Source organism: Lissotriton vulgaris, chromosome 5 (assembly GCF_964263255.1).
Source record: "Lissotriton vulgaris chromosome 5, aLisVul1.2, whole genome shotgun sequence".
NCBI lineage: Eukaryota > Metazoa > Chordata > Amphibia > Caudata > Salamandridae > Lissotriton > Lissotriton vulgaris.
This window is the reverse complement of record NC_141693.1, coordinates 1,697,248,556-1,697,268,096: the sequence shown is the minus strand read 5'-3', so window position 1 is coordinate 1,697,268,096 and position 19,541 is coordinate 1,697,248,556. Positions and strand designations below refer to the sequence as shown.

Genomic DNA, 19,541 nt, shown 5'->3' with positions numbered 1-19,541 from the left:
GAGTAAGGAGGCGAAGAGGACAGTTATGAAGTGGCTCGAAGAGAGCACACATCAGATAAGTCAGAACAAGGTTGAAGTCCCACTGAGGCATCACGAAAGGAACAGGAGGAAACATATGAGTGATGCCCTTCAAAAACCTATTTACAACTGGGGACTTGAACAAAGAGGGCAGATAAGGGAAATGGCAGAGAGGTAGCCCTTTAGAGTGCCCAGAGTAGAGCCCTGCTGGGCAGCTGCTTTTCTCCCCAGCCTCTAGTGGATTAATGAAAGAGCACCCAAAATCAGAAGCAAATACAGCACACAGCCAATTAAGAGTAATATCATGCAAAGGATGAAACAGCACTGGCCACAATTGCACACTTATATGACCTTTGACGCAGACACTGCATATTCCAATTTGCAAATAACATGCAGACTCACCAAGGTGCAATGCCTCCTGATATCGCTTTGTGTCGAAGTATAAAGATACAAGCCGTGCCTGCAAGAGAAAGACGGAATAGACTGAGCATGGAGGTTCTCAGCCGAGCCCTTAGAAGAAAAACACACAACCAACTCAATAGACTGCAGCAAAATTGTTTTGCCTGCAATGAACATTTTCTGGAAAACATTGTGGTCCGAAATACGCACGTGCTTTTGAGAGTATTACATACAATAAGAGAATTTCAACTGTACAGAACAAAGCCCACATCAGTTTTGTGTGTACAGTCAGACCAACTAAAACAGCATTTTTAAACCTAACTAAGAAAAGTCAAATAAGCTGGTAACAGCAAAGGCATTATGAGTGTTTGGGAGTACACAGGGATCTTAAAAGCATAGGCAGAAAAGCAAACTATCAAGGCTAGGGGGGAAAACGGACAACTAAAGTTACGTGCAGATCTCAACATTATGGGAAAACAGAATGGTTTAAGGCCAACTATGCCATTACCCTCTCTTAGAAACAAAAGTATCTCATTGATCTGAAACAAAGGAATGGATGAGAGCTCTTACCTCCAATGCCTGGCGGAGAAAGGTTCGCTTCTCTGATTTGGCCCACTCAATGCACTCTAAACACAACTCGACCTTAAAAAAAACAAAAGAATGCACCAGTCAGAAAGGGACAGACAACTTAGTATGGTTGTAATTGCTCAGATCGACACAAGGTCACATCAACTGTAACATGGCTCAGGTGCTACCACGGAGCTGAAAACGGTCAATGGCCGGTTTTTGCTCTTATTTTCAAATCCTTTTCTTCAACATAAATGTGAACCTTTGAATAATGCTCTTGTAACATTTATACACGAGTGTGCAGTAGCCAGCAGGGATTTCCTTCGAAGAATATTCATTCTTGTTTCTAACAGACATTCAGTATTCTCTAGGGGTCAGGTCAGTGAAACATTTACAGGAAGCCTGCACGCTTGCTTTACCTCTTCACCATCTGTGGATCAAGGTATGCAGCAGAGCAAGTTGTGATATTTATCAAGAAAATGGCACAAATGATGAGGCTGCTTAGCCAATTCTCTTATCTACTGGTACTGTAATGTGGTGGGGAATAATAATCTCATTCCTCAATAAATGTATGCTCACTGCAGGGTGCACATAGAACTGGAAGGGAGCACGCACAACGGCAAAACCATGATTATGACCATGAGCCTAAGAATGATAACTTATGACCCACTGCTCCTGCCCTGGAGATACCAGAGTAACAGTAGGATGCAGAAGAAATGCTTTATATTCATGGAGATGATCTGTGCACTGTGAGAAAGGTGCAGGTATTCAAAGATTCCAAAAATTACTCTGCTGTGCTATCAGTTCCTAAAAAGGCCCTACTTAAATGCAGCATCCAGTGAGGACAAGCTAACTTATTGCCACTAGGCGATTTTAGCAGGCATACATATTTTGTGGTTGGCATATTTACTGATTGGTCTTTCTTTTCAGTACTTTATAGCACTTTCTGCATGGCAACAGGTGAACCACAAGTAGCCAAAGAATACCATGCCAAACAAGCAACTGCACACTATGTGACCTGGCTATTAGCGATAATTGGGCTAGCCAAAAAAGCTCCAAGATCAAGTTAAGTCAAGGAGGTGCTATGGCTGCGAATTAAAATTGCAACAACAAAAAAAAAACAATGAAATTCTAAGTTATGGTTAGGAGCACAATCTATTCATAACAAAAAAAGACAGGAACACCAATGCTAATGGCTTCAACACGATTTGACAAATGCAATTATAAACGTTGAAAATAATATTAAAGATGAGTTTACATATACTACCCATAACACTACAAAACACATTACTGTGAATGTAGTATTGGTTTAAGTATGTATTGTAATTTAATTGTTAATACATGACAAAATAAATATTGTAATGCTGTATTTGGTGCGCTAGTCATGGTTTGCAATGTCTGTTGAGAGCTATGGATTTTCTATCAACCATTACTTGCAAATTTCAGTGATTATTCAGATATAATTTGCAACTATGACTTCGCTTTTTTTGTTTTTAAGTGAACTTCAAAGGTTTTTTTGATCTTATCCCACATGCATTTAAACTACTACGGGTTGCCAAGCAACCGGAGAAAAAGTTGCAAAAGAAGTTGATTGGAGCAGGAGTAGCCTGTGGCACACCTGTGCACCAAACCCACTGCAAAGGCCCAACCTCAAAGTACATAGCCTACGGCAATAAGCAGCACGGGTTGGTCATGGGGTCCTGCATAAACCCAGATTCACAAAATCTGTTAGAAGCAGCATTCAATGCTAAAGGAAGGAATGGTTCCTTAGTAATGGATTATTGGGTAAGCGTTGGTTGAAGGTTTCCATACCTCATTTCCACTTCTCCTGCACTGCTCCTTCTTGACTAGCTTTGTCTTTTCATAACCTCGATCCATCAACAACCCACTCATCAGTTGTCGTTTCAGAACGTGACACCTCCATCTTACAAACTAGGGAATTTACCCTCACCCCCTTTCCGCAAACATTCAGAATGACATTTTGAAAGGTATTGGCAAATAAGACTCACAGGGAAATATAGTATTCAGTTTCTCTTTCAGCTTCCCAAGTGTTATTAGACCCTCATGTAAGGCCTCAGGATTTTCTAGGGGATTTAACGGAATGTACATATAGTTACATCATCACTCCAAGAAATGGTTCTTTTTCCTGAGTTATCTACATTTTTAGCCTGAACTCTGTTCCACAATTTTATTCATCCTGGTTACTGGACGATGTTAGATCTTATGTTTCAACTCTAATTATGTCTGTACTTGCTGTCTATTACCGTCATGTATTTACGATGCACCATGCTATTTTAATTACCTCTGTGGCCAGTGTATTTGCATCGTCTGTTTATTATGTACAACAGTGAGTTTCCTATAAATGCCACGAGCACCACGACTTTGTTAATATAGCAGGGTGTTTGAGTTACAGTCGTTTTGCAATCTACAATGTACTAGTCTGCAATCCACAGATATCCAGAGCTGGTGGTGAAAGATAACGAATAGTTTCTTACCTGTCAGTGTAGTGTTGCAGCTTGAAGATCTTTCTGGATTCACTATGCTGTGCATATTCCGCAATCTGGTGGTTGGGTCCGGAATCGTAGTCTTTTCTCTTTTTCTTTCGTAGCCCAGGTGGGCGTCGACGTCCCACCATTTGGTGCACCTTCCGTGACGTCGGCATTCTTGCGTCGGAAGCTCCCACCCTTGGGCACCATCTTCGGATTCTTTTTTCTTTTGTGTTCTCGGAGCGAATCCATGGCTATGTTTGTTAATACTTTTTCCAACGTAATTCTTTTCACATATCTTGTAAGCTTCAACTTGCTTTCTATTCCATGTGTTTACACCTTCTTCTCCAGCCTCATCTTTCTGGTGGAGGCGGGTGGGTTCGCTAGTGAATCCAGAAAGATCTTCAAGCTGCAAAACTACACCGATAGGTAAGAAACTATTCGTTTTGCAGCATGAATCTTTCTGGATTCACTATGCTGTGCATAGATTTTGTAGCGGTTTTGTTACTTTGTGGCGGCTGGGTGGAAGATGAGCGTTGGTTGTTGAATATATGTTGAAGCACTCTGTCCTACTTTTGCTTCCTTGTTCATCTGTACATCCACGCAATAGTGCTTAGTGAACTTGTGCACCGAAGCCAATGTTGCCGCCAGGCATATGTCCTGAATTGGTGTGTTGGCCAGAAAGGCAATTGTTACTCTTTTCTTCCTGGTCGAGTGGGCCTGTGCCCCTCCTGTTAGCTCCTGCCCCGCTTGCTTGTGGCAGAATTGTATCGTTTGTGCGATCCATCGAGCGATGGTGTTCTTAGTCACTGGTCCACCCAGGAAACTGTTTGCGAAGGACACAAAGAACTGTTTTGTCTTCCTGTGTTCCTTCGTCCTTTCAATGTAGTGAATTACTGCCCTTTTTGCGTCTAGAGTATGGAGCGCCCTCTCAGCGCTTGTCGTGGGCTTCTGGAAGAAGCTAGGAATTTGAATACTCTGATTCATGTGAAACCTTGACACCACCTTTGGCATGAAGTGCGGGTCTGTTCTCATTACGACCCTGTCACTGTGTATCTGGATATAGGGTTCTTGTAGTGTCAATGCCCGCAGCTCGCTCACCCTGCGTAGCAAGGTGATCGCTACCAGAAAGGCCGCCTTCATTGTCAGCATTTGCAGTGATGCCTTGTGGATGTGTTCGAAAGGTGCTTTCATGAACTCTGTCAGCACCACATTCAGGTTCCATGCCGGCGGCGGCATTCTTTTTGGTGGCGCTATTCTCTTTGCCCCTTCCAGGAATCTTTTTACTACCTGCGATGTGAAGAAGCTTCTCCCAGTCTCTCCCCTTGTGTATGCCACAATTGCTGCCAGGTGTACCCTCAGCGAGGAGGAGCTTAGTTTGGCTTTGAGTAGGTGCGTAAGGTATCTTAGCACCGTTGATTCCTTGGTCAGCTTCCTCTGCAGATTTTTCTTGCTGCATCATTGAGTCAATCTTTTCCATTTGCCCCATAGCATTTGCGTGTGAAGGGCCTCCTTGCCTCTCACAACACCCGCAGGGTGCTCTCTGGGAGCTTTAGGTGTGCGAACTCTAAGTCCTCAGGAGCCAAGCCACTAAGCTGAGGCCCTCTGGGTGTAGAATTTCTCCTTTCTGCATGGAGAGTAGGTCCTTTCTTTTTGCAAACTTGTGGGGTGGATGGGGTGGACACTGCGTCATCTCCATAATCTGTGAATACCAGGTCCAGCCTGGCCCATTAGGTGTCACCAGGATCAGTGTCATGTTGCTTATCCTGCACTTGTTGAGCACCCTGGGGATCAATGGTATCAGGGGAAAAGCATAGGCAAATGTTTTTGACCAGCTTATCCATAGGGCATTCCCCTGGGATTGTTCCTCTGGTTGTCTGGATGCATTTTGCATTCTGGCGTGTTGCAAACAGGTCTATTGTTGGGGTGCCCCATCTCCTGAATAGTCTGTTTCCGGATTGTTGAGTTCCCACTCGTGGGATGCTGAAGTCTGCCTGCTGCGCCAATCTGCCTCCACATTGTCCTTCCCTGGCAGGTGTATGGCCAGCAGGTCTATTTTGAGTGGTATTGCCCATCTCCATATTTCTTGCGCTAGGCTGGACAGAGGGAATGACTGAGTCCCTCCTTGCTTGTTGATGTAGAACATCGTTGTGTTGTCCGTTTGTATCAACACCTTCTGTTTGTACAGCTGTTTCTGGAAGGCCTTCAGGGCGAGTAACAGTCTTCAGTTCCAGGTAAGTGATGTGTCTGACCGCATCCACTGGTGTCCACAGACCCCTCACTCTGAGCCTGTTCATGTGTGCGCCCCATCCCTTCTGGGATGAGTCTGTGGTGATGGTCACTGTTGGGTTTGGTGGAGTTAGAGGCTTCCCTATTGTAATGTTCTCCTTGGTCTACCACCTCAACTCTTCCTGCACTTCATGCGTTACAACCACTACCACCAACTTCCTGTAGCTTATGACCATTGTTGTTGCAGCCATTCTTGGAGTGGCCTCATGTGTAGGCGTACATTGGGGACCAGGTGTATGCATGAGGCCATCATCCCCATGATCTTGCTCGCTGTCCTCACTGTCAGAGCTTGCCTTTTCGCTGGGTAACACCCTGCATTGAATTGTGTTGATCTGAGCCCCCAGGAAGATCTTCACCTGCTCCTTCTCCATTGATGATTTTCCCCAGTGTATGGAGGATCCCAGGTCCAGCAGCGTTTTTTTGACTCGCTGTGCATGTTCCGCGCATGTTTTGCGAGAGTTCGCCTTTATCAGCCAATCGTCGAGGGAGGGGTACACGTGGATCCCCGCTCTTCGCAGATGTGCGGCCACTGCTGCGAGGCATTTTGTGAACACCCTTGGAGCGGGCTTTAGACCGAATGCCAGGGTTGTGAATTGGTAGTGATCCTGGTTTACTGTGAATCTTAGCATGTGCTAGTGCTGTCTGTTCACTGGTATGTGCAGGTATGCATCTTTGAGGTCCACGGTGGACATGAAATCACTGTCTCTTATTTGTGGGATGACCTCCTGTAGGGACGTCATCTTGAATTTTTGAGTCTTTATATGTTTGTTTAGGAAGCGTAGGTTCAGGATGGGTCTTAGGCTTTCGTCCACTTTTGGTACCAGGAAGTAGTTTGAGTATACTCCCCTGTTCCTTTCTCTAAATGGGACCGGCTCGATGGCTTCCTTCCGGAGGAGTTCCTGAGCTTCTTCTCGGAGCAGCATTAGCTCCCTTCCAGAGTGCTTCCAGAGTGCTCTTTTTTCTTTGGTCTTCTGCTTGGCTGCCTCTTTTCCAACTCTATGCAGTATCCAAACTATATGATGTTGAGTATCCACTAGTCTGGTTATTTTTCTCCATTCCTGGAGGAAACTTCTTAGTCTGCCACCCACTGGTGTTACATGTTCTTTTGTGTCTTGTCCGTGTAACCCTCTCCCCTTTGCTTTTTTGTGCTCTTCCCTTGGAGGGCTTGAGTGGGGGAACACATCCTTCCGTGCGAAGTCACTTACAGGGGGGTTGCTCACCGTCTCTCCTTCTCTGGCCTCGCCCGTTACCTCTCCCGCGAAAGGACTGGCCCCTGTTCTGGAGTGCCAGGTCTGCTTCTGCTGCCACTGCGGGCCCTGATTGTCACCCTGGTGACCTTGGTGGAATGCATGGTGCGATGTTCCAGTCTGGTTACCACCTCTTCAGTTTGGCCTCCTTGCCAGAGTGCCTCTTCTCATACCTCTGAATTGCAGGGCCCCCATGGACCTTGCGGTCTCGTTATCCTTCTTCAGTAGGGTGAGCTTCTCATCAACTGGGTCGCTGAACAGCGATTCTCCGTTGAATGGAGTGTTCAGGATGTTGTTCTGAACCTCCGTCTTGAAGCCTGAGATTTTGAGCCAGGCTTGCCTTCTCTCTGTGATCCCTATAGCCATCAGTCTGCTGGAGGTTTCTGCTCCGTCCACAGCAGTCTTCAGGCACAAGTTTGCAATGTTTTTTTCCCTCTTCCACGAGGTGTGTGGCTCTCTGTTGGAAATGCTCTGGTAGGTGTTTGAGCAATTGCCCCACCTCGTCCCAATGTTGATATTGGTGCCTGTTCAGGAGGGCATTTGAGTTTGCCATCCGCCAGTGCATTGCAGCGTTTCTTTTGAATTTTCTGCCTGTCAGGTCAATCCTCCTGCTCTCCTTGTCAGGTGGTGGCCCAGATGTTGTCGGGACATTGGCCCTTCTCCTTGCCGTTGCAGCGATAATCGAGTCTGCTGTGACGGACCCTTTGATGTAGGGAGGGTCCTGGGAGGAGAACTTGTACTTCTTCTCCGTCCTTGGCGTGACGGATCTGCAAGTCGCTGGGTCCTTGAACGCTTCCTTCCCTTGGTCCACGACACTTCAGCATGGGCAGGAACTGGCTTCTTGTCTGTGTGAGGAGCAAGGTTTCCAGCAAGAAATCTGCTTTAGGCTGCTCTTCTTCCAATTTAACCCTTAAGCTGCTGCTGCCTTCTTGATGACCTTAATGTCATCTGGCGGCGAAGACCTCAAGGGGTATTTCTCCACAGCCTCCTACGGCATCGATGTCCTGCCAGTCCAGGTCTTTAGCCATAAAGGATCCAGAGTCGTAGCTCGAACGCTGATCTCCCATAGTCCCCCTCTGTGTAATAGAGGTCTTCCTCTTCTCCCTGCTCCGAGGGCTCCGGAGTTTTCGGCGGCTCTTCGGCGTCGAACTCCTCGTGCTACTCTACCTCGGCGACTGCCGTCGCGGGCTTCGAGGGGATCCTGTAGCTTCTCATCTTTTCTTCAAAGTCTTTCTTCCTCTGGAGGATGTTCTCCATCTCGGCCTCGAGCCTTCTTTTCTTCCTCTCCATCTGCGCGGCATGCTCGGCGTCTAGCGTTTCGGCATCCCTCTTCGACGGCATCGTCGACGTCTAAGTGGTTTTCGGCTCCTTCTCCCTCGAAGTTGAGGTTCCTCTTTCGGGGACCTGCTTCGACGACCTTGGCTTTTCGCCGGTCTTCGCCGTCTGGGAGTCCTTTTCGAAGGTCCACTAGGCTGTTTTTCGGAGGATGCAGCTTTGGTCGTCGAGGTTTTTGGCGCCGGTGCTCCCTTCGAGAATCTGCCTCAGGCCTTCGAGGCCCTGTTGAGGGTTTCGGGGTCGTAGACTCCTACCTTGTCTGATGTTTTCTTGTCGGTCTCTGCGACCGTAGAGACATCTGGACCTTCGGCGATGTTGTCCTAGTAGTCGGTGGAGAGGCCTAGTTCATACAGTGAATGAAAAGGTAGGGGGGCCTTCAAGGGATTTGATTTAAAGCAAAAGTATGTGGTTCAATTAACTCTGAGGTTAAAATTAAATAACCCAATGTATAAATCGTGTAATTAAATACATTCAATAAATTCATAAAACACAAAAAAACATATAAACATATAAACAACAAAACACAAAGGTGTATCAGAAAAGAGCTTTATCCAAAATTCATTAAGTCAGCAAAAAATCAAAGAAGCAGGTAAGGAAATGCTGGTATGAAGAGCCTAATAGCAAATAATCAATAATACAGCAAAACCTAGAAAAAACATCTATCTCAACAAAAGAAGTGAATAAAACACTGTGGAGATAAGATGAAGGTCGACGTTTCGGTCTCTCTACAACAGAATTATCGAGACCATCTTCAGGACTGTTGTCATTCAAACACTGCTATAAACTGTGCTGAGATCCAAATGTAGAACCACACTGTTGGTCTTGCGGCAAAAGTCACGCTTAGGAAGCCTGGACAGGAGTCCTATGTGAGAAAACGCAGTGGTCCCACAGGAGAGGGTGACTCGAATGCCTTGCTTAGTTAGTCTAGAAATGAATGACTCAAACCATGGGGGAGCTTGCACAATCTCTCTACAACGTGGCTTGGTAGACAAGGGACCGTTTTGTTAGCACACGGTATTTTCGTCCATGAATATGAAATCTTGTGGATTGGAGCTGTTGTCCAAACGAGGGTGGAGTACGCGCTTGTCAGCTTCACTTCGAATTTAACTTTGAGCACGAAAAAGCGGGTCAAAATCAATCTGACTGCATACACGGGGAGAAGAACAGCCTCGGCCCCTGTTCTGGAGTGCCAGTTCTGCTTCTGCTGCCACTGCGGGCCCTGATTGTCACCCTGGTGACCTTGGTGGAATGCATGGTGCGATGTTCCAGTCTGGTTACCACCTCTTCAGTTTGGCCTCCTTGCCAGAGTGCCTCTTCTCATACCTCTGAATTGCAGGGCCCCCATGGACCTTGCGGTCTCGTTATCCTTCTTCAGTAGGGTGAGCTTCTCATCAACTGGGTCGCTGAACAGCGATTCTCCGTTGAATGGAGTGTTCAGGATGTTGTTCTGAACCTCCGTCTTGAAGCCTGAGATTTTGAGCCAGGCTTGCCTTCTCTCTGTGATCCCTATAGCCATCAGTCTGCTGGAGGTTTCTGCTCCGTCCACAGCAGTCTTCAGGCACAAGTTTGCAATGTTTTTTTCCCTCTTCCACGAGGTGTGTGGCTCTCTGTTGGAAATGCTCTGGTAGGTAGGCTGTTCTTCTCCCCGTGTATGCAGTCAGATTGATTTTGACCCGCTTTTTCGTGCTCAAAGTTAAATTCGAAGTGAAGCTGACAAGCGCGTACTCCACCCTCGTTTGGACAACAGCTCCAATCCACAAGATTTCATATTCATGGACGAAAATACCGTGTGCTAACAAAACGGTCCCTTGTCTACCAAGCCACGTTGTAGAGAGATTGTGCAAGCTCCCCCATGGTTTGAGTCATTCATTTCTAGACTAACTAAGCAAGGCATTCGAGTCACCCTCTCCTGTGGGACCACTGCGTTTTCTCACATAGGACTCCTGTCCAGGCTTCCTAAGCGTGACTTTTGCCGCAAGACCAACAGTGTGGTTCTACATTTGGATCTCAGCACAGTTTATAGCAGTGTTTGAATGACAACAGTCCTGAAGATGGTCTCGATAATTCTGTTGTAGAGAGACCGAAACGTCGACCTTCATCTTATCTCCACAGTGTTTTATTCACTTCTTTTGTTGAGATAGATGTTTTTTCTAGGTTTTGCTGTATTATTGATTATTTGCTATTAGGCTCTTCATACCAGCATTTCCTTACCTGCTTCTTTGATTTTTTGCTGACTTAATGAATTTTGGATAAAGCTCTTTTCTGATACACCTTTGTGTTTTGTTGTTTATATGTTTATATGTTTTTTTGTGTTTTATGAATTTATTGAATGTATTTAATTACACGATTTATACATTGAGTTATTTAATTTTAACCTCAGAGTTAATTGAACCACATACTTTTGCTTTAAATCAAATCCCTTGAAGGCCTCCCTACCTTTTCATTTAACTACCCAAGCCCTCAAGGGTATATTTGGGTTCTCACTTTTTGTGAAACATTAGTTCATACAGTGACAGTGCCTGGCCCTTGTCATGCAGCCTGTGGGAGCAGGCGTTGCAGTCCTTGCTCCCATGGTCGACAGGCAGACAGAGGTTGCAGACCGAGTGCTGGTCCTTCTGCGCATACTTGTGGTGGCAGTTACGGCAGAATTTAAAGTGTGTATTGACCATTACTGCGCTAAGGGGGCCCCTTTGCGCGCATTCCCCATCGGACGTCGAAGATCTCGAGTTACTTCTCCTACTTAGTCATCCCGGCTTTGATGGTCTTCTACTAGTCTTCTCAAGTCCTTTTCTGTAGAAAATTGGTTTTATCTTCTTTTCTCCTCCAAAACTTCTGGAGCTTCACGCGACGATCCAGACCAAACGGCGGAAAAAAGAATCTGAAGATGGCGCCCAAGGGTGGGAGCTTCCGCAGGAATAATGATGCCGACGTCACGGAAGGTACACCAAATGGTGAGAAGTCGAAGCCCACCTGGGCTACGGAAAAAAAAAAAAAAAAAAACTACGATTCCGGACCCAACCACCACATTGCGGAATATGCACAGCATAGTGAATCCAGAAAGATTCACGTTGCAAAAGTAAATGAATTATTCGCTGATCAACAATCTTCTGCTCAGTTTCCCGCACTATTTATTCTTCTTTGCTATTCTACTTTCGCTCTTTTCCCAACTTTGCTAGCCACTAAAGTAATTGTGTACACGCTTCCCTTATTTATGCTCATTTATACCTGCATAGCAATGTTAAGGGCACGGTGCCAAACTGGATTACAACTATTATACTTATTCTTATATCTTTATTAGGAATATTTTATTTAAACGTGCATTGGCAAAGTAAGTAGGTCTAGCGCAGTCTGCCACCTTTCTGCATTACCAATGTTTGTGACAGTTTTTTTTTTTAACTGTACAAGGGGACTACTTTGTGAAAGTGCATAATGCACAACACAACTATACCTCTAGCCCCAATCATGTACAGTGTTATCAATGATGTCAATTCAGATGTTGCAGTGATTTTATCAATCAAGTCAAAGAACAGGTCATTTGTGATGCAATATGTAAGGCGATCAGCAGTGCGGCCGCGCGTTATAGTTAATTTAGGCCAATAGTTCTATTTACTTGAGATAACTGGTGACCTTCAGTGGTTTTGTTAGTTTCAAACATTACATTTTGATTGAGATTTCCACCTAACCAGAACGCACCCTTAACCTATGTTTTTGAGTGCTTTTCTAAGGATAACTATTTTTTTAAACTTAAAACATTATTTCAATTCCCAACTATACCGTCTACTAAATATTTGGTTTTTACAGTGAATTTCTATGTTCTTTAACGTCAAGCCAGATGCCTATCAGCGTGCAGGCACCCAAAGGTGTTCAATCCCTACCCCTACTGCAGCACATGGCTAACTCATGTGACAATATAAAATGTGACATTTTAAGTAAGGCAGATAGACCGGACTTTTCCAAAGGGTCACAAAATACAAATATAAAAAGTAGGCCTTGTGGCTTTATCAAGGGATCAGTGCATGAACATAGGTAAAGCAGACGAATTGTCTTTGATAAAAAGTCACCAATAACTAAACAAATGTATACTTTATTAATTCCCACACTGCAATGTTTTAGTGATTACCACAAAACAAAATCTATTAAAAAAAACATTAAAACAAAAAAATAACAGGACTTTGTACCTTTATTTAAACACATTTTCCAGGCCACAAAATGTAACTACAGACCCCACCACAGGGTTCCCCCTACACTCCAGCTGAACAGCATACAGCTCCAGCTGAGAGTGTTTTGAAAATAATGGTAAGCTCTCCAGGGGTCAGATTCAATGACCCAGAAGGAGTAGTTTCTTACCTATAACTCCAGTTCTGTAGTAGGGGTATCTCAGTTATAGTCATAATCTAGTGAATAGTCCCGCCCATGTGCGTGGACCCCAGAGCAATCAAAAATAATCTCTTAAGCTGTCTTCAGTGCAGTCCTGCATACACTTAAGAGAAAATTAAAGACAATAATGCAGCCTATATTCACAAGGCTACACTGTCCAGTACTTCAACTAGAAATGCAAAGGATATTACACCAATATCACATTTAACACAGTCTGCTAAATTTCACCAGCAGAGCAACTTCCCCTTCACAAAATCCTTGGAATGATAGAGAGGAAGGGATGGACAGACAAGCCCCATAGGCTGCCATTATGTGTCTGGAAAAGGGATACTGTGCCTTTAGGGAACTAGACAGAGAAGCAGACGTACCCGTGGCCAGTCCAGAGTCATCCGTAAACAAAGGTCAGGCATCACCCTCGACGAGCCACTCACCGCCAATTAAAAGCGCGGGAATATTCTTCAAAAGGGCGAGTGACGCCACGGGGACAAGGCTCCTTATAAAAACACAGGGCCTCACATTAAAAAGGTATATCCCCATATCCAGTGGGAACGACATGCGATCTGATTCCTAATCAGAAGGCAAGAGAAGAAAATATAAGAGAATATCCTCCATATTTACGACCACAAGTTGTAAAGATACCGAACCTAATGTCGATCTGATGTCTCCGTAATGTGGATGTGCTGTCTCTATAATCCATGAAGATAGAGACTGCCTTTTAAGAAATATACCTCTTTAAGGAGGATACGTGAGTTTTACCCCAAGGGACTTGAATTATTGTCCTGAGGAAGGTGTGCCGATATCCAAGGGCTGTGACACCGAAACGCGTCAATGCTTTTTTCTTTGCACATAGAATTCAAGCCCAGTAAATCTCTGGTATAAAAAAAGAAAAAAGAGATTTGTTCAAAAACCATCAACAGGGCTGTATGAATCTTACAAGTAATAATTGTAACGGTTGCTTTTGAATTCACACTGTTGACATTGTTTCTTTATAGGAAATGGTTACACTTGAGGTTAGGATCTGTTGATACTTTGTCATATGTTAGGCCTTACACTGATTTACACATATACATTGGTGAATTAATTTGTTACTATGATTTTTTTATCTACTGTATGGATTGTTTTTCCTGTGTTTTTAATTAACAACATAAATTCTGTAATGCACTGAATTTTATCTATTTATGTAGGTTTTCTTTTGTTTTAATAAAAAAAGTCTGTGAACGGTATAAAGTAGTTTATGACCAATGATTATCTCTAGTGGGAAGGAGTGAATGAACTGTGAGTGAATGAACTGTGCTTTCCAGGGATCCTTTATATACTTGTTGCCTTTAGGGAACTCTCCAGAGACCCTCGGTATCCCAGGATGCACAGCAATAGTCCTTTTACTTTCAGTTCTTTTTGAAGGTGTATAAAGCAAGGCCTGTAGCATGCCTTACAGTACCATTTTCTCCACCGGGGAGGAGGGCGGGTGCTTATGACTATAACAGAGATACCCCTACTACAGAACTTGAGTTACAGTTAAGAAACGAATCCTTCTGTAGTAGGGGATCTCTGTGTATAGTCGTAATCTAGTGAATAGAATGGCAAGCCCATCCCCACAAACAACCCGGCGGTGGAGGAAAAAGACAACACCACTACTGTGCAAACAGATTTCGCAACGAAGCCTGCCCAACCTGAGCATCTGCCCTGGCATCAGAGTCCAGACAGTAGTGCTTAGCAAAGGTATGGACCGACTTCCAAGTGGCAGCCCGCAGATCTCTGCAATGGCAACATTTCGAAGCAAAGCTGTTGTAGCTGCTTTGCCCCTGGTAGAATGAGCCTTAGGCTTACCCCCTAAGGTCTTGTTCGCTTTCTGATAACATAGCTGGATACATGACACAATCCACCTAGAGATTTATTTATTTATTTAGATTTATAAAGCGCCTCATCACCCAGGTCTCTAAGCGCTTGTCCAGAGCCACATACTAGTTTGATCATGGGGTAAGAAGCTATTAGAAAGAGCCCCACGTTCCCGGAAGAGCACGGCTTTAAACATCTTCCTGAAGGATAGGAGGTTCGGTTCCTTACGCAGATACATTGGCAGTTTGATCCAGGCCACCGGAATTGCATTAGAGAAAGCACGCCCTCCTGTAGCAGATAGTCTAAAACGGGGGCAAACCAGGAGATCAGCATCTGCCGATCGGAGTGTCCCACTGGGGACATACGGAACTAAGCGCTCCTTGACGTATCTTGGCGCTAGTCCGTACAAAGCTTTGTGTGTGATGCAGAGGCCTTTGAACATTATTCTCTGCCTAATTGGCAACCAGTGGAGCTCACGAAGCAGAGGTGTAGCCTGCGCCCGTCTGGTTTTTGAAAAATTAATCTAGCTGCATCATTCATAACAGTTTGCAATCTAGTCAGCGATTGTTGGGGGAGGCCAGCATACAGCGAGTTGCCATAGTCCGTGACAGGATACCGCGCGTCTAAGGGTGGCCGAAGTCAGGAGTCCGGATATTCTCCGCAGTTGTCTCAGCAGGCCTACACAAATGATGAAACGTGTTTTATCATAGACAGCTTAACATCTATATAGATGCCCAAACTTTTTACCACCACTGCTGATTCTGGGAAAGGCCCTAGTTCATTCGGCTAGAATAGATCATTCCAAGGGCTGGATATTATGGCGATTGGCAACATCTCTGTTTTGTCCGGATTTATCTTTAATTAAATTGCAGACATCCAATTTACAGTAAATTACAGAATATTTTGCAGCCTAACATATGCCGAGGATGAACTATCAATTTGAATGATTATTTGTGTATCATCAGCATAGTTATAAATCTGGCATTCCATCTGGTTTAATGCAGAGATCAGAGTTTGCAAATAGACGTTAAAGAGGAGAGGTGAAAGTGCAGAGCCTTGGGGAACTCCACAGGTAATACCGTCTGGCAACGAAACCAGGTCTGCCAATTGGACTCTCTGGGAGCGATTTCGAAGAAATTAAGTGAGCCAGGCGTGTGCAGTTCCCTGGATGCCGCAGTCCCTCAACCGCAACAGTAAATGGTCATGGTTAACCGTGTCAAATGCCGCGGTGAGGTCTAGCGGCACCAGGGCGCATGGGATCTAATTATCTGCTCTACATCTCAGATCATAAAGTACGGAAAGCATGACCAATTCCGTACTATGGTGAGCCCTAAAGACAGCCTGATTCTGTTCTAACAACTGATTATTTTTAAGGTGGCATGACAGATGTGTAAGCACATGTTCCAGTATTTTAGCTAAAAAAGGTAGCTGTGAAATGGGCCTAAAGTTTTTCAGGATCTTAACATCTGCCCCCGGCTTCTTCAAAAGCGGGATCATACGAGCCTCCTTGAAATTGGTAGGAACCAGTCCTGTATTCAAGGAGCTGTTAAGGAGGGAGAGAACATCGTCCTCTATTCCTGGTAGTGCTAGCTTGAATATCCTCGGAGGACAAGGGTCCGCTGAAGACCCTGACTTTACTAGCCCCATCAGACCTGACAACATCTCCTTAGTAATTGGGGGCAACATGCTAAGAGAATGGGTGATCAAAGGAGCTATCAAAGGAGTTTGAACAGAGCAGGCCAATCTCGGATTGTGATGTATTTCTGTCAAAAGGTCCAATATTTTATTTCGCTTCTCGCTTTCGCTTCTCGCTCTTCCTTTTAGTTTTCGCTTTTCGCTCTCCGCTTCTCGCTCTTGCTTTGCACTTTTTGCTTTTCACTTCTCGCTTCTGCTTTTCGCTTTCAACCCTCAGAGAATTCCGCTTTCCTAGAAATAATTGCCTGTTTATAGATAGCGAATTCCTGCACATACGTAACCCGTGCACTAGGTTCGTACTCTTTACGCCATGCTCGCTTGCTTTTGCGCAGGGCTCGCTTCCATGACCTAAGGGTGTTATTGAACCATGGAGCCCCTGTACCCTTATTCTCAATTCTCACCCTACGGGCCAGTGCGATAGCATCAATGGCCCTTACGAGTTTTGATGTCAGATTGAGGCAAACAGCCTCTACATCGCCCTCCGTTTGAGTGAAACAGGAGTCTTTAAGGTAGCTATCAATTCCTATGCTCCAATCTTATTCCAGCTTCTAATAACTGGTGGCTTTCCCACTCGCCTGGAAACGCAAGATGGCCCCGCAATAAATGGTGATCTGACCACGAACAAGGGGAGATGACAAGTGGGCTAACCCATGGGCCAGTCATCCAGATTAAATCTAGTGTGACCGTTCTGTGTCGGGCCCACCACCCGTTGACCAAGGCCTAATAAGGTCATAGTCTCACCCAACTGTTTTGCCTGACCATCTTTGGGAGATTTTTCCCAATGTAAGTTAAAATCTCCCATTACCACCAGTCCTTCATACCGCGACCGAAAGTCATGAAATCGTTCCAGAAAAGTATCAACGAAACCTGGTGGTGTAGGTGGGGGACGATGGAATAGGAGTATTACCAAACATTAGGTCGTAGAGTAGAACTTGACCCAGAGAACGTCTGCACCCTCCAGACTTTTCTGTACAGATTTCCGATTTGAAGGAACTGTTATATAGAAAAGCAACACCCCCCCCCCCCCCCCCCCTCCCCCTCGGAGTGCCTGACCGATTTTTATGAATGGCCACGTAGTTTGGAGGTAGGGATGCCACCAGATATGGGGTAGAAAATTCTTAGAGCCAGGTTTCGGTGACCCCCCAGAATATCTAAACCACCTTCCTGGAGTAGCCAAAAAACCTCCAAGTTAAGGTTTTGAAGGGAGCGGGTGTTAAGTAGTGCAAAGCTATACCTAATAGGCATTGCCTTTTTAACTGAACTTCTCTTAACCTTACATTCAGGGGCAGAGAGTGAAGGTTTCAGGAACCCTTCACGCCGTAGTTCATTAGTGATATGGTGGCTTAGCTGTAGGTCGCCCAAGTTTAGTGATAGGACCTCTAGCCTGGAATACAAAATGTTAGGTCCCAGGGGTTATGGCCCCTGGTCCCGGCTGGGCGCAGACGGGCTTGCCTCTGGCACGCCTCGGCCGCACGCCCTGCGCGCTTGCATTGTTCTGGCTTAAATGGTTAAGAAATATGGTCGACCTCACCACTAGAGCGCTCCCAAGATGGTGCCCGAAAATGGCAAGTCTTCGCCTAAGATGGCTGTGAAGTCAGGGGGAAAGCTGAATGACCCCGCTCAAACAGCAGGAGAGTGTCGTTTGATTCTAAAGTGCGAGTAACACAAAAGAAATGAGGACAGGATCCCAGACAAAAACGCTATAAAAATATTTAAAAACACTATGTTCGGCAATGCTTCTAGCGCAAATCCCAGCACCTTGCAATCATGCCCAAACAGTAGTACCTTGCGTTCTAGAGATGGACTGTTTAGAAGTAGCCAGACCAGTCCTGACCGACCCATAGTTAAACAATTGGACAGACCTACGAATCTCCTTGGTCTTATCCAGGTAGAATTTTAACAACCTTCTGACATCCAGGGAATGAAGAGACCGTTCCCCTGGAGTGGAAGGGTTCTGAAAAAACGTTGGTAAAGTTATAGTCTGATTAACATGAAAATCAGAGATCATCTTAGGAAGGAACTTAGGGTGAGTACGCATGAAAACCTTAGCAGCATGCAATACAGTATAAGGTTCCTGGCAACACAATGCCTGAATTTCACTCGCCCAGCGGGCCGATGTAATGGCCACGAGGAACGCCGCCTTCCACAACAGGTGCTGCAGTGAAGCCTTCTGAATAGGCTTGAAAGTTTCCTTCATCAACCTTGACTGCACCACATTCAGTTCCCATGAAGGTGAAGGAAGCCAAACAGCAGGGAACACCTTCAACCCTTCCAAAAAATCCTTAATCACAGGAATCTGGAAGAAGGATGTTTGCGATGGGCATTTCCTGTATGCAGTCAATGCAGCGAGGTGAACCTTAATGGAATGGAAATTAAGGCCAGAATGAGATAGATGCAGAAGGTATGGATGGATGACAGCCTCCTTGCAGGTCGTCGGATCATAGTTCTTAGACGTGCACCAGATGCAGAATCTCTTCCACTTGTAAGCGTAAGAAGTCCTAGTGGAAGGCCCCTTAGCCTCCTTCAATATGTCTATGCAATCCTCAGGAAGATTCAAGTGGCCATATTGCACCATCTCAGCAGCCATGCCGCCAAACTCAACGTTGAGAGGTTGGGGTGCACCATCTGCCCCCCGAACTTCGTGAGGAGGTCCGGCCGACACGGCAGCCGCCGGTGAGGTAGGAGCGACCAGTGAAGCAGGTCCGTGAACCACCACTGTCTGGGCCATTCCGGAGCAATGAGGATCATTCGCGCCCTGGACTGGGACAGCTTGATGAGCACCGCCGGAATCAGGGAAATGGGTGGAAAAGCATACAGAAAGCTGTTCGACCAGCTGATCCATAACGTGTTCCCCAGAGTCCCCGGTTGGTAATACCTCCTGGCGAAGTCGCGGCATTTTCTGTTTTCAGCGGTGGCGAACAGATTTAAGTCTGGAGTGCCCCACATGGCGAAGATGTCGTCTAGCACCTCGTCGTTTATGACCTCTTCGTGGTTTTCTTGGATCAACCTGCTGAGGGCGTCCGCCTGAACATTCTACTCACCTGGCAGATGAGTCGCCGTTATCGTCAATCCTCTGGCTAGCTGCCAGTGCCATATCGCCTGCTCTTCTTGTGACAGGGTGAGCGATCTTGAGACCCCCCTGATTGTTGAGGTAATACATAGTGGTCGTATTGTCCGTCTGCACAAGCAAAGAGTTGGTCTGGAAGGACGGATGAAAGGCCTTCAGTGCCAAGTGAACAGCTCCGAGTTCCAGGAAATTGATGTGATATAAGGACTCCGCCGGAGACCACGT

At 45.5% G+C, this 19,541-nt stretch overlaps 1 protein-coding gene across 1 annotated transcript in view; it reads right to left on the bottom strand.

Moving 5' to 3' along the window:
• Positions 1 to 19,541, bottom strand: part of PSMD11 (proteasome 26S subunit, non-ATPase 11) — a 413,573-nt gene that overhangs the window by 277,471 nt on the left and 116,561 nt on the right. The window contains exons 4-5 of the mRNA XM_086923842.1: positions 988 to 1,059; positions 421 to 478 (exon numbers count right to left, since the gene is read on the bottom strand). Of these exons, the coding sequence (XP_086779968.1) occupies positions 421 to 478; positions 988 to 1,059 (130 nt within the window). The remainder of the gene's footprint in view (positions 1 to 420; positions 479 to 987; positions 1,060 to 19,541) is intronic.